General features: G+C 36.6%; 1 protein-coding gene across 3 annotated transcripts in view; it reads right to left on the bottom strand.

The window, feature by feature from the left end:
• vapb (VAMP (vesicle-associated membrane protein)-associated protein B and C) overlaps positions 1–9755 on the bottom strand; it is a 55540-nt gene extending 45785 nt beyond the window's left edge. For 2 of the 3 annotated variants that reach the window (XR_012407183.1, XM_073952588.1), the window contains exon 1: positions 9441–9666. Coding sequence is in view for 2 of the 3 variants with exons in the window: in XM_073952588.1 (XP_073808689.1) it covers positions 9441–9498 (58 nt within the window). In the remaining variant the exon portion in view is untranslated. Of the gene's footprint in view, positions 1–9440 lie in introns of all 3 variants that reach the window. The other variant, NM_212647.2, reaches the window with a different exon arrangement.
• Positions 9756–13985: the final 4230 nt, after the last annotated feature.

Below are 13985 nucleotides of genomic sequence, written 5' to 3'. Positions count from 1 at the left end.
GATTCAGAGTATTCTGGCATCGATATACTAATCCTGCAGCCAAGAACATGTGTAATGTCACCTCACAGACTGCTGGTGTGAACAAACCGTAAAAGAACCACCCTTATTGTTACAACACCTACGAAACAATAAAACAAAACACTGACATCACAAACTATAACACCATTAAAAGGTTTACAAAAACACAGTTAAGCCTAGACAATTTACAAGGTGTCTCCTCTTGGCGATGTGCTAAAAATGTGCATATGTCCAATTCAGGCTGGCTCCACAGAGTATACAGGTAACCTGCTTCAATGACATTACAGGATAATTAATGATAATTCTTATTTCTCAGGAAATCAGCCAGTATGATATTACTCAAAGGGCATTTATCATGCAAAATTAAGTATACAGTAGTCAACATTTGATGTTTGATTGTGGATCAAAAAAGTAAAAAGAAAATTGTTATGAAAATTGTTTTAAAAATTATAGGACAAGAATGGGTGTTGTTTAATAGTTTAAGGAAAACTTTAATCAAATGCTTTGATCCCCTTCAAATGTTGACTACTGTAGTCTGTCCAAAGTCAAAGGATTGATTTAAACACAAGTATCTCTTTTAAAAATTTATTGTGGCGTTCCAATACTGATTGACAGGCGTATATTACCAAGTCTGCCAAGTGAATAATCATGTCCACAATAAAGGATTTGAAAAGAAATGGGATTAAATAGATCTGTTCCAACTTTCTGTCATTTAACCCTTAAAGACCTAGAGGTATTTTGAGGGCACCTAATGGGCCTATATTATTATTATTTTTTTAAAGCAGTTTTATTTTTATTTTAGCAGTCAGACTCAAGTGTCATATATTATTTTAAACAGGAGAACCTGAAGTTTCAATCTGTATCATTTAAAGGTCCAGTCTAAAACTTTTTTTGGTCCAAAAACATATGAACAGACAAAAAATATTCCAGAATTTTCCAGAAACGATTTTTAAAAAAAGTGGCATTTTCTAGTTATTATAAACAAAACCTTATGAAGTTTGTTTTTCTTTCTTTAGAAATACATATTATGATGTTTTATACTTCCACAATAAATTTTGTCTACATCCACCATTCCCTGAGCAAGTTATAGCAATTTATTTCAATGTTATTTCAAGGCGTTTTTCAATGGGGGGAAAAAAATGCATTTATTTACTGACAATGTATTTGCCCAAAAGTTCTGGGAATGAACTAAACAGGAAAAAAATGTTACAAAATAACAGAACACTGAAGCAAATTTGACTTTTTTCCAAATAATATATTTTTAGTTACCATAAACAACACCACTTATAATAAACAAATATAAAATAAGAAAATAATAAATAATGCGTCAAAGTCCAAATAAACATGGTGCAAATCCTCAGTAAAAAATAGATATAAATATTTACTATACTATAAATAGTTACATAACTAAACTAGATTCAATATGGACCATCCTTAGGTTTTATGTGCCAGCATGGATATGGTTGTCTGCGGATATGTAAAGTTATATGGTTCGCGTGCAATGCAGACAAACAGCCCAACCTTTATTTGCGTCCTTTGAAAACAACAAGAGCAGCAGTTCGTCTTTGCTGTGTCACTGTTTTGTCATGTTTTTGTGCTGTTGTGCATGCAAAAGTACTTAGTATGAGAATTATTTTATGCAAAACTTTTTTTAGCGTTTTATTTAGCCGCGCGTAATGTGCAGCCTATCTCTCATTCCGTGTTGTTCAAATAGCTGATTGTTGGTTCACAAAGCGAAACCTATGCTTATTGGTTGAGATAGAGCGAGTTTGAACCAATCTGGGCATGGAGGAGGGACAATGCATCCATATATCATGTCTGGTTTGTCCGGAGAGACAAGTGACGAGCGTTCCTTTGTCAAATCAGCGTTGTCAAAATTTGATGACGTAACCACACTGATTCCGGAGCCTCTGAAAGTCCGTGAATGTAATGTGATACAGCGATGGAAAGCTGAGATTCTCTTCTTTATGCCAATCTTTGAATTGTATGGATCGGATCAGCGGATCAAAAGTTATTAAACATTTAAGAGCAATACTTATTTTTAGCCGCGGGCGGCTGTCTCGGTCTTTAAGGGTTAACTGCACTTCAGAAGTCAGTAAGTGGTATACTTAAAATTTTTAAAGCATTTTAAAATAGTTTTTGAGCTACTTAATTCATAACCATTGGATGCACCACAGCTGCATAGCGTACACTAGGGCTGCACGATATTGGAAAAATCTGGTATTAGGATGTTTTCTTTTTCTGCTATAAATATTTTGATATGAATCCAGTTTCAGAAGATAGTTTGAATAGCACTATTTAGTAGTTTTTTTCTGGGGATTCTAACAGTATTCAAGTAGAGAATTTGAATAATCACAATATAAAACGCTTTTCTTACTTTGTTTTGTTTTGTTTTAATACCAAAAAATTGAAGTAAAATAATGTTTAGTTTTCAGCGTCAGGAAAAATTATTGAAAATTAAGAGTTTTTTTGTTGGGCTTATTCTAAGGAAATCACATAAATACAGTGTTTAAATACAAAAATGTGGCTCCTGGTCAACTACAAATCAGACTGGACATTAAATATCTTTGCGATGTGACTATTGTGAATGCGCACATTGAAATATCGATGCTGAAACAATATATTGTGCAGCCCTAGCGTACACAACTAGGCCTGTCACAATAATCAATATATCGACTTATAACCTCAATCATTTTTGACCACTCAATCAAAATGGTCCATCATGTTCACATAAAAATTAATGTCTTGATTACGCAGCTTCTGTTATCTCATCTCTGTTGAAGGTGTCAGTGGTTCAGGGAACTTTTCCAGGGATTTAACAGTCTTGAAAAGATGTTAAAGTAAACTCTATTTCAAATCTGCTGTCCACTTTCAGAAAATAGAATTATGATTCAGCACAGGTTTTTGTGCCTTGATTGTGTTTATGCCAATGTAAATCCTGTTTTAGAACCATTACAAAAAAGACATAAATTGGTGTTAAATGACAAAAATATCACTTTTTGCTATATTTTCTATGACAATATATGACACAACCAAAATGACTTATCGTTACAGCCCTATACACAACTATAAACGAGGACGCTTCAATCACGCTTGACTATAATGGATTTCTATAGCAGAATATTTACCTTGTAATAAATACTTACATATGTATCTGTTTGGTGGGGATCCTGACACATTTGCCCAGAGCAGATGAGCAGAAACTGCACAACCTGTTAAATGTGCATGCTTGTTTGCGTGTGTGTGTGTGTATATGTGTGCACAATGTTGCAATCTATGTGTTTCTCATTCAACTTTCTGAATGTGGTGGTAAGACTGTCAAGTTGCTGTGTCACTTTTGCTGTGTTTATCCTGACATCTGACCCTGGTTACCCTTCTCTGAATCGACACAACAAAGAGTGGGTGGGGAGTATCAGCTCATTTTCATTTAGGGCATACTCACACTTGGCACGGTTGCCTTGAAGCTATTAGCAAGCTATTAGCGTCTCCTCTCTCCCCTGATGGCCTGCACTCACACTGCATTTAACCTTCCGAGCCAAAGCATGCTTACAGAAGGTCATTGATGATGTGGTTCAGTTTAACAGAAGAGAAGCGCTCTCGCTTAACAGCTTTAGCAATAGCATTTTGTTTTATTTTAGTCGTTTTGGATGCAGTGACAGAGTTAAATATTTTGCCGAACAGATCCACAACTTTTGACGCCCATAAATTATCATAAATGTCCTCGCGCTGCAGGTATTAGGAAGTTGGCTGAAGGTGGCAGCTGTTGTGCAGTGAGGGTTTTGTATATTTAACAAAAATATGACAGTTTGTGTTCATTGAAAAGTAAGAATGATTAATAAATCCCTATGAAATTGTAAAAGAGGTCGGTGGGCTGAGCCCAGAGCTGGACACGAGCTGTGCTCTCTCCTCACGCGTGCATGCTGTGACATCACAAACAGACTCCTATTCACCTTATTCTCAGCTGACAAGTGGACGCTGCCATTTGAATCTTTTTGTCTCGCGACTTCCGGTCACATTCACTTCCATTCATTTTTTGACGTTAACAACTGCTCGTTACACTGCTTGATGTTGCAATTTAATATTTCCTTATTATATTATGCTACTTGGTCTGTGTAGTCATGCAAACATTTGTTTGTTGAGCAAGTAGTTTGACCGTTTTCTGCCGTTTATTATTCCTAGTCATTTCTCCCATAGGCGACTGAATCGGAAGTTCTAAGACAATCGCGAAAACAGGCGCACTTCCGTATTTTAGAATAAGGTCAATAGAGCTCGTACTTGATCATGCGCTGATCACGAGCACAGGCAGCCAATCAAAACGCAGCTTAGGTCTGCTGTACATTGAGACTGTTAACTGGTTTCATTCTGATCAGACAGAGAGAAAGGTTGCATGCTTTGCTTTCCGCCTAATTCCAGTCAGTTTTGTGTGCGTCAATGATGAGAAGTAAGTGTTTATGCATCATTTACATACCTGTTACCACTGTTTAGTCATTATAGTATTGTATTGAGATTATTGATTTATGCGCGAGCTCGTAAAGAATCGCGGACAGCCGCGGCTAGTATTAGCGATCTTTTATGTAAATATAATTGCTTTAATTGATAGTACATACATCGCCTATTTAATCCATGCTTTTTGTTATATTTCCGCCTAAGTTAAAAGCCTGTTAATAGTGAGAATTATTATTTTTATATAAGGTTATCTGCCTTGCTTCATCTACTTTGCTCATGCATGTCAGTTATAAATGTATATTGTTGTTTAGTGTTGTGTATAAATATTTCCTCTTGTTACTGTTATCCTTATTTTCTAAATTTACTTATTAATGTATATTTTCTTTCTTTTGTTTAGACCACACACACACACACACACACACACACACACACACACATACACACACACTCCCACGTAAAGGACTGTACCTATTAAAGTGTGATGGACATTAAAGAGCTTTAAATGGGGTTCAAGTCTCCGTGCTCTTACCGGCACTCTATGGCGACGATCAAATTCACCTAAAAACCAGCTAACTTCACTACAGAAATAGTCCATTAAAAATGACCTTCCGTCATCAGTTTCGCGCTCACACTACAAGCATACCATGAACTGTGCCCAAGTGAACCGCACTCTGGCCTCTAGCCACACCTCTTTAAACCGGGAAAGGGCCAGCCAACCAATCCGTGCCCTGGCATGGTACAGAGCACTCACACTCGTCAAACGAGCTGGGAAATGGGGATCTCAGGCACAGTTCAGATAGCCTAGAGTGAGTACACCCTTAAAGACACAAACAACTACAAATTTCTCTGACCCGAACTTGACATTTTCAACAGGGTTTAAATAATCTGAAGGGTATTTTGACCTGAAACTTCAGACACATTCTGGAAGACTTATAAAGACTTATTTTGCATCATGTAAAAAGGCCAAAATTGGAGTCATTTAAATTGTAATCTAGGCATGAAAATGAACTGTTCACTTTCTAGCTTCTATCCTGACAGACAACCATTTTTTACTTCCTTATTTCAGATGTATGTTTATAGAGAGTTCAAAGTAATAATAATTTCCCTGAGATGAGAAATACTAGAAAGAAATTTGAGATCAAATAGTGTGTAACATACTCATTTCTGAGCATATACAATTTTAGATGATATCAAAGGCTTTTTTGCCCATTCCCAGCACAAGCAGCTGATAAAATGTATAGCTTGAATTTTGTATAAAAGCATCTATCAAATGCATAAACATCATGTTGCTTTCTCTAAATCCTGTCATCATTTACTCACCCTTATATCATTCCAAACCCCGTGTTGTGAACACAAAGGAATATATTTTGATGAACGGTGGGAACAAAACAATATTGGAGTCCATAGACTACCATTGTGTGGACACAATGAGACATTTAAGAAACGTAAGAAACACTGAGGCATTTCTCAAAGTACCATTGTTTTAGCTTCCGCAGAAAAAAGGAGAAACAGTATTGGAATTACATCAGGGTGAGTACAATAGCAAAACTGTAATTTTTTGAAAAACTAACTTCAAGTTTTGCATGAATATGGGATGGCTGGTGAAATCTGATAAAGTATTTATTCTGCTTATACTATAAAACGTGACTATCATCTCATAAAACAGCCTGAATGGGTCAAACTGGTGAAAAGTAATGACACTTATGTCATTGGATTTCAAAGTTACGATGAAACGGAATGACCATTATGCCAAACATTCAAATGTAATGGGAGAAAAAAAGTAAATTAGAATAAGCAGATCTGCAGGTGCAGAGTTTAAGCAGACTAATGAGATTTTTACCCTACAAAGGTAGAATAAAAGCATTTACACAGCAATTATATATATATATATGATACACTTCAATACTAGGGTCTGAAGTGGATTACAGCTGGCATATTTTAGTCAGGCTTTTATGAATCATGTGATTCTAGAGAGTTATGATCGGGAACAGAGCATGTAAACACAACACATGTAAACTGCCTGACAAAAGCCTAGACGTCGAGCACAGCTGTAAGAGCAACAAATAATAACTTGAAAAGAGGCAGGAGGTAGACTTTTCTGATGAATCATCTGTTGAACTACATTTCATACATCATAAATCATAAATACTGCAGAAGCCCTCATGGACCCAATATTTTCATAGATATCAGTCAAGTTTGGTGACGGAAAAATCATGGTTTGGGGTTACATTCAGTATGGGGGCGTGCGAGAGATCTACAGAGTGGATGGCAACATCAACAGCCTGAGGTATCAAGACATTTGTGCTGCCCGTTACATTACAAACCACAGGAAAGGGCAAATTCTTCAGCAGGACACCACTCCTGCTCATACTTCAGCTTCCACAAGTTCCTGAAAGCAAGGAAGGTTAAGGTGCTCCAGGATTGGCCAGCCCAGTCACCAGACATGAACTTTATTGAGCATGTCTAGGGTAAGATGAAGGAGGAGGCATTGAAGATGAATCCAAAGAATCTTGATGAACTCTGGGAGTCCTGCAAAAACGCTTTCTTGGCCATTCCAGATGACTTTATTATTAAGTTATTTGAGTCATTGCAGAGATGTATGGATGCAGTTGTCCAAGATCATGGGAGTTATGCAAAATATTCCTTCTGTTTCCACTGCACCATGACTTTATATTCTATACTGTACATTATTTATGTTAAGTGACAAGACTTTTGTCTAAGCAAAGTCAGACCTTACTGTCCTAATGAAATAATTAAAAATTAAGGCATGATCATATTTTATTTTGGTAATAAATAAATAAATAATAAAATAAATTAAGAGTAATCTAGAGGCCTTTGCCCTTCATATAAGCCACTTCGGATGCCAAATAATCAACTAGAAGTCAAGTTATTATTTGTTGTTCCTAAAACTTTGATAGGTGACAAGCTACTTTTGTCAGGTAGTGTAAAGCAGTATCATATTTAGTGGTAAGGTGACATTAGTACAATAAATAGACCAGCATGCAGTCAATAAATCATTGTTAAGGGTCTATGCTGTGATTGTGAACTTCACGAGCTAGTGTAAGGTTAATTCTTATGAAAAACAACATGTTTTCAAGCTGGTTTGGCTCACAACGGCTTTGCTTCCAAAAGAATGTGTTCCTTGAAATGTCAAATATGCGAATTCTCATTGGATTAAAAGATTCTTATTTCAAACACCAACATAACTATGACATTATTATCTATAAAGTCGTATGAACTTTGAAGTTAGATAATAATACAGGTGTTTGATGTCTTCCTGACTGGGAACAGCATCAAGGTAGGCGGCCAGATTTCTCCATAAAAATATTAAACATCTTCTGTACAATTAAGCCAGAAATAAACAAAATACATCACACAAACAAGCATTCAAGTTGTTTATTCCTGCTTATGGCAGGAAATACATCTTGTAATTATCTGACCATGAGGAGAAATGTTCAGAGTGGATCAAAGAGAGAAGTAAATGTCACATAATGACAAAGAAAACTATTAAGACATGCATGTGGGATAAACAAAATGTTGCTACACAGTGTCATAAAAAACCCTCAACAGCACATTTTGTAAGTGACAGCAAAACACAAATGCAACATCAAGGGCATGGCAACATTGGTTGAACTGCTTCAGTTCATAACCAAATTAACCAACCCACCAATAGAGCGGTGTGTCAAGGCCTAAACAGACTAGCTGAAGCTAATGTCCTTGTCAGTCTTCTGCTAAACTTAGAACTACACATACTATTGACATTTTAAAAATTATGGCTTTCTTCTATGAGGGGATCATGCCACAAAGGCTTTTGTTTATAAAAGAACAAGACAAATACAAGTATCCCAGAAATGATGAGGAATGTAGCCAATGATATGGCGATTTAAAAGCTTGGAAAGTCATTCTTATTTTGTGAGTCTTATGGATCAGCTGATTGACATGGGCATGAAGTGTACAAGTGAAACTAGCATTAGTCTGTTTAGTGATAGTAATGTAATGATAGTCTAAATGACATTAACCTAGAAATCCTGTAAAAAAAAACAAATATGTAAATGGAAAATGATTTAATTTTAAATGTCGACCAAAGACCAATGTTTTATCCAAAACACCAGAATAGCTTTGTTTATGACATTAGTATCAACATGTCCACGTCATGCTGAACTTTGAAGTGGAATAATAACAAAGGTGTCTTCAGACTAACGCTAATAACTTCCTGACTGGAAGCAGCGTCAAAGGTAGGTTGTCAGTGTTGCCAGATTTCTCTACATGCTAGCTATTCTGACAAAAGAAGTTAAAACATAATAATAACCAATTGCTTCACCAAAAGAAACCGAAACACATCAACCCAGATTTTCATTATTGCAATATTTACAATAACAACTCTATCCTGCAAGCGTCTGCATAAGGGAAAAGATTAGCAATTGCCTTTGACAGCTCGCTCACAGCGGTCATTCAAATGGAGAAATCATCTCACAATGATGACAGAGATATATCATGACATGCACACACACTACACGTAGGATAAACACGCATTTCGCTATTGTATTATGTAAATAAGCAAATAGTGAGCACATCTGATTAGCGACATTTTACATGCGGACATGGCAACACCGGTTGAACCGCTTCACACTAACCGAATTAACCAGCCCACCAGCAGAGCCTGTATGTCAAGGCCTAAATCAAGCTAGCTCAAGCTAACACACTTGTCAGTCTATACAACAAACCACAAAGCGAACACCTTATCGTGTCACATTAGGTGTCATTTTAGCGGAGTTTGAATAATAAACCGATTGAGAAACACACCGCTGCGCCATAATATTATTATGATTACTCCAAGCACCGAGGCCTGCCAGAAACGCCATCTCGCCGCCTCCTTCAGCCCCCAACCACTAAAAAAACACACCCGCTGACCCTCCCTCTTCATCCAGGGCGTTTTATCCGCAAGTCCTCGTCAGTGTGGGGCTTTCTGGACTCACCTCGGAACCTGAGCTCGTGCTGCGGTTCCAGCAGCAGGACCTGCTCTGGCCTGGCCATCTCCCACTGCAAACGCTCGGACTGACCGCTCGGACTGACGGGGGCGACGGGCTTTGACGGCGGAGGCTGTAGTCGATGAGGACTTCTGTTACATTTATCGAAATAAAAAACTCCACGCGGCAGTGGAAATAGCTCAGTGTTACCCGATCCGCCAGCGACTGTTGTGATGCAGCAGGAAGGGACTGTTGGAGAGAGAGAGGGAGGCTGGCCGTGACGTCACTCCCTGCCCCTGCAGTATGCACTCAGTAGTGGCGACTGATGTGAAGGGTGGAGGTGCTGATCTTAATGGGTCATCTGTGCATCTTCAACACTGTAAAATATACTGTAAATGTGTAAATCTTATAAACTTTACAGGTAATTTAACTATGAATCAATTAAAATGATTCATTCAAATTCGTAAAACTCAATATTAAGTTAGCTTAAATACTTAAAGACTGATTGTGTTCAAACAATATCACCTATATACTATATAACTGCAGGTTAACTATGTTTACATATAATACCTTAATTATATAATAATTCAGTGTTAAACTAAATTAGCCGTAGTGCAGCTGGAAGGGCATCCGCTGCATAAAACATATGCTGGAATAGTTGGCGGTTCATTATGCTGTGGCAACCTCTAAAATAGAGACTAAGCCGAAAGAAAATGAATGAATGATTATTTTAAATTATTAGTAACTAATAAAGTTATGGTAACTAATAACCTAACTTTTCTGATTTTGAATGTAAAGCTGCTTTGAAACAAAAAATATTAATGAATTAAAATTATATTAAAATAGGTAACTAAAAAAGACTGATTAATTATGTTAATATAACATTTAAAAAATGCTGTCGTGACTTTTGATCATCTTTTTACACTGCATGTTATGGTAACTTTGCAACATGTGATGACCTCTAAAGAAAGTTGTACTGCTTTGCATGTTTAATAATTGAAAATAGTTCTTTCATTCATTCGTTCATTTTCCTTTGGCTTAGTCCCTTTATTCATCAGGGCTCGCCACAGTGGAATGAACTTCGCCAACTTATCCAGCATATGTTTTACACAGTGGATGCTCTTCCAGCTGCACTATGGCCGATTTAGTTCATTCAATTTACTGAGAGCGCATGTCTTTGGACTGTGAGGGGAAACCAGAGCACCTGGAGAAAACCCATGCCAACATAGGGAGAACATGCAAACTTCACACAGAAATCCCAACTGGCCCAGCCAGGACACGAACAAGCAGCCTTCTCAACAGTGCAAACCACTGAGCCACTGTGTCGCCTAAACATAATTATACAAGAGTTTTATTACTGTATTGTAAATACATCTCACTAAAACACCTGTATTTCTCTATTAGTCTCAATGAACAAAAGCATTATTCACACAAATATATTTGGGATATTTCTGAATATATTTTAGAAACATGCTATTATTGTGTCATAATTATTTTTTTTCACCTTTCAAAATGTTAAAAATGTAGCTGAAACTTTGAAATAAAATATTTTTAATAATGTATGCTAGTATACACTCAATGGCCGCTTTATTAGGTACACCTGTTTAACTGCTCGTTAATGCCAATTTAAATCAGCCAATCACATCGCAGCAACTCAATGCATTTAGGCATGTAGACATGACCTGAGAAACTGCATGAGAATGGGGAAGAAAGGTGATTTTCATGCACAACCATCTCTAGGGTTTACAGAGAATAGTCTAAAAAAGAGATAATATTCAGTGAGCGGCAGTTCTGTGGGCACAAATGCCTTGTTGATGCCAGAGGTCAGAGGAGAATGGCCAGACTGGTCCCAGCTGATAGAAAGGCAACAGTAACTCAAATAAGCACTCGTTACAACCGAGGTATGCAGAAGAGCATCTCTCCAACCTTGAGGCAAATAGGCTACAGCAGCAGAAGACCACATCAGGTGCCAAACCTGTCAGCTAAGAACATGAAACTGAGGCTACAATTCACACAGGCTCAGCAAAACTGGACAATAGAAGATTGGAGAAATGCTGTCTGCTCTGATGACTCTCGATTTCTGCTGCGACATTCTGATGGTAGGGTCAGAATTTGCCATCATCAACATGAAATCATGGATTCATCCTGCCTTGTATCAATGTCTCAGGCTGGTGGTGGTGTGATGGTGTGGGGGATATTTTCTTGCCACACTTTAGACCCATTAGTACCAACTGAGCATCGTGTAAACACCACATCCTACCTGATTATTGTTGCTGACCATGTCCATCTCTTTTTATGACCACAGTGTCCCCATCTTCTGATGGCTACTTCCAGCAGGATAACACGCCATGTCATAAAGCGTGAATCATCTCAGACTGGTTTCTTGAACATGTCAATGAGTTCACTGTACGTAAATAGCCTCCACAGTCACCAGATCTCAATCCAATAGAGCATCTTTGGGATGTGGTGGAATGGGAGATTCACATCATGGATGTGCAGCCAACAAATCTGCAGCAACTGTGTGATGCTATCATGTCAATATGGACCAAAATCTCAGGAATATTTCCAGTGCCTTGTTGAATCTATGCCACGAAGGATTACTAGTAAGGTGTACCTAATAAAGTGGCCGGTGAGTATGTGTGGTTATGCATGCATTTTAAAGATACACCACAATAAATGCAATTAAATGTTTTTATAAAAAGACATAATTAAAGTTAAAAAAGTAACCAAAATGCTTACATTTATCAAACATCAAGTTATTCATATACTACTGAAATATAGTCGTACTTCTCTAAAGATTTTGACTTTTTATGTAGATATTAGAATGTTTTTCAGATTCAAATAAAAAAATGGCAAATCAAATTGTAAAGGTTGCATAATGATGTTGCACTCTTAAAAACAAAGGATCTTTATTGCCATACAAGAACATTTATCATCTGTCTATTTCAAGGTTCTCTGCTATTTAAAGAAAAGGTTTATGAAGGAAACAAAAATGTTCTTTAATAGCATTAAACTGCTATTGCTGATATATTATTTAATAGAGTTTGTTCCTCAAAAGCAGTGCAAAAATCCAAAGGAATCTAAGAATTAACATGAATTAGGTTTTCCCCAGCCAAGTTTCTAGATCGCATTGTTAATTGCAGAATTAGCAGAGTTAATTTATGCTCGGACTGGCAGTTCTTAAAGGGCCGCTCGTTTTACTTTCCTCAGCACAATTAAAAGATCAGCACAGACCCCCTGCCAAAGGAGACACATACCACAAGTGTCATATTTATATATATAGCCCAGCAGCCAGCGCAGAACACATCCACAATCCCTCTGAACTCAAGGCAGACATTTGCACTTTTCTCCGATTGAATTTAAACCAATACAAAAAATAATCAGTGCATTTTAAATTTCATATCATTTTATTATTAATAAAGAGCCGAACAATTCCCTTTTGCACATTCACAAACGAACAAAAAACATGTTAATTCCAAGCCTTCTCCGCAAGACAAAATAATAGAGACACATAGATAAATGACAAAAAAACATTGGTTAATTTACGTCTGTGTATGCTGAATTACATTGGCAAGCTGTGGTAAAGTATATAACAATTGCCTGACTGCATCTCTGTTTATTTACACAGTTCATCCAATGTGTGGTATTATCTACAAGGATGTAATTCACAACTTTCTTAGGGCCAGCCCAAGACTGTTGGCACTGCTTTTCAACCTAAACGACCAATGCAAACTACACCAGACAGCACATCGAAGAATCCCATTCAAGTGTAGCATGTAGATCCATTCAAAGACATTAATGCAAAGCCTGTGTTCCCCAATAAGCAACTGGATAAGTGAACCACAGGTTTTGCACAAGGCAAAATATTTTTACCATTTCAATGCATCGTAAAGGCCCTTCAGTGAGATTAATAAATGAGAGATGTTTCCTTTTGTGATCAGCTTGACATGATGGAAAGAAAACCTTTGTTTGAGAGAAAGATAAATTAGTTTTTCACAAAAGCCATTGAAAGAATACGTTTGAAGGGTTTTCTCTGTGTTAATGCCAATAGAGAATAAAAGTTCAACTGTAAATAAAATACAGTAAAATTTACAGTAACTTACCGTACGACTGTAAATTTACAAGCACTCTGTAAATTAGTAATTACAATTTACTGTAAAAATTCACAGTAAATTAATGGCAATTTTATTTGCCAGTAAAACTGTAAATTTCTAAATGCACTAAAATAGTAATTACAATTTACTGTAACATTTACTGTACTTACAATTTTAGTTGCCAAGAAGAATGTAAATTTACACATGCACTGTAAATAAATAATTACATTTAGTATAAAATTTACAGTATATTACTGGCAATCTTGTTCAGAAAGAAGACATACACGTGAATTTACAAGTGCACTGTAAATTAATAATTACAATTTATTGTAAAATTTACAGTAACTTCCTAACAATTTTGGTTGCCAGTAAAACTGTAAATTTACAAGCACACTGTGAATTAATAATTAAATTTAGTACAAAATTTACAGTAAATTACCTGCAATTTTGGTGGCAAGAC

Source organism: Danio rerio, chromosome 6 (assembly GCF_049306965.1).
Source record: "Danio rerio strain Tuebingen ecotype United States chromosome 6, GRCz12tu, whole genome shotgun sequence".
Lineage (NCBI taxonomy): Eukaryota > Metazoa > Chordata > Actinopteri > Cypriniformes > Danionidae > Danio > Danio rerio.
This window is presented reverse-complemented; position numbering and strand designations above follow the sequence as displayed.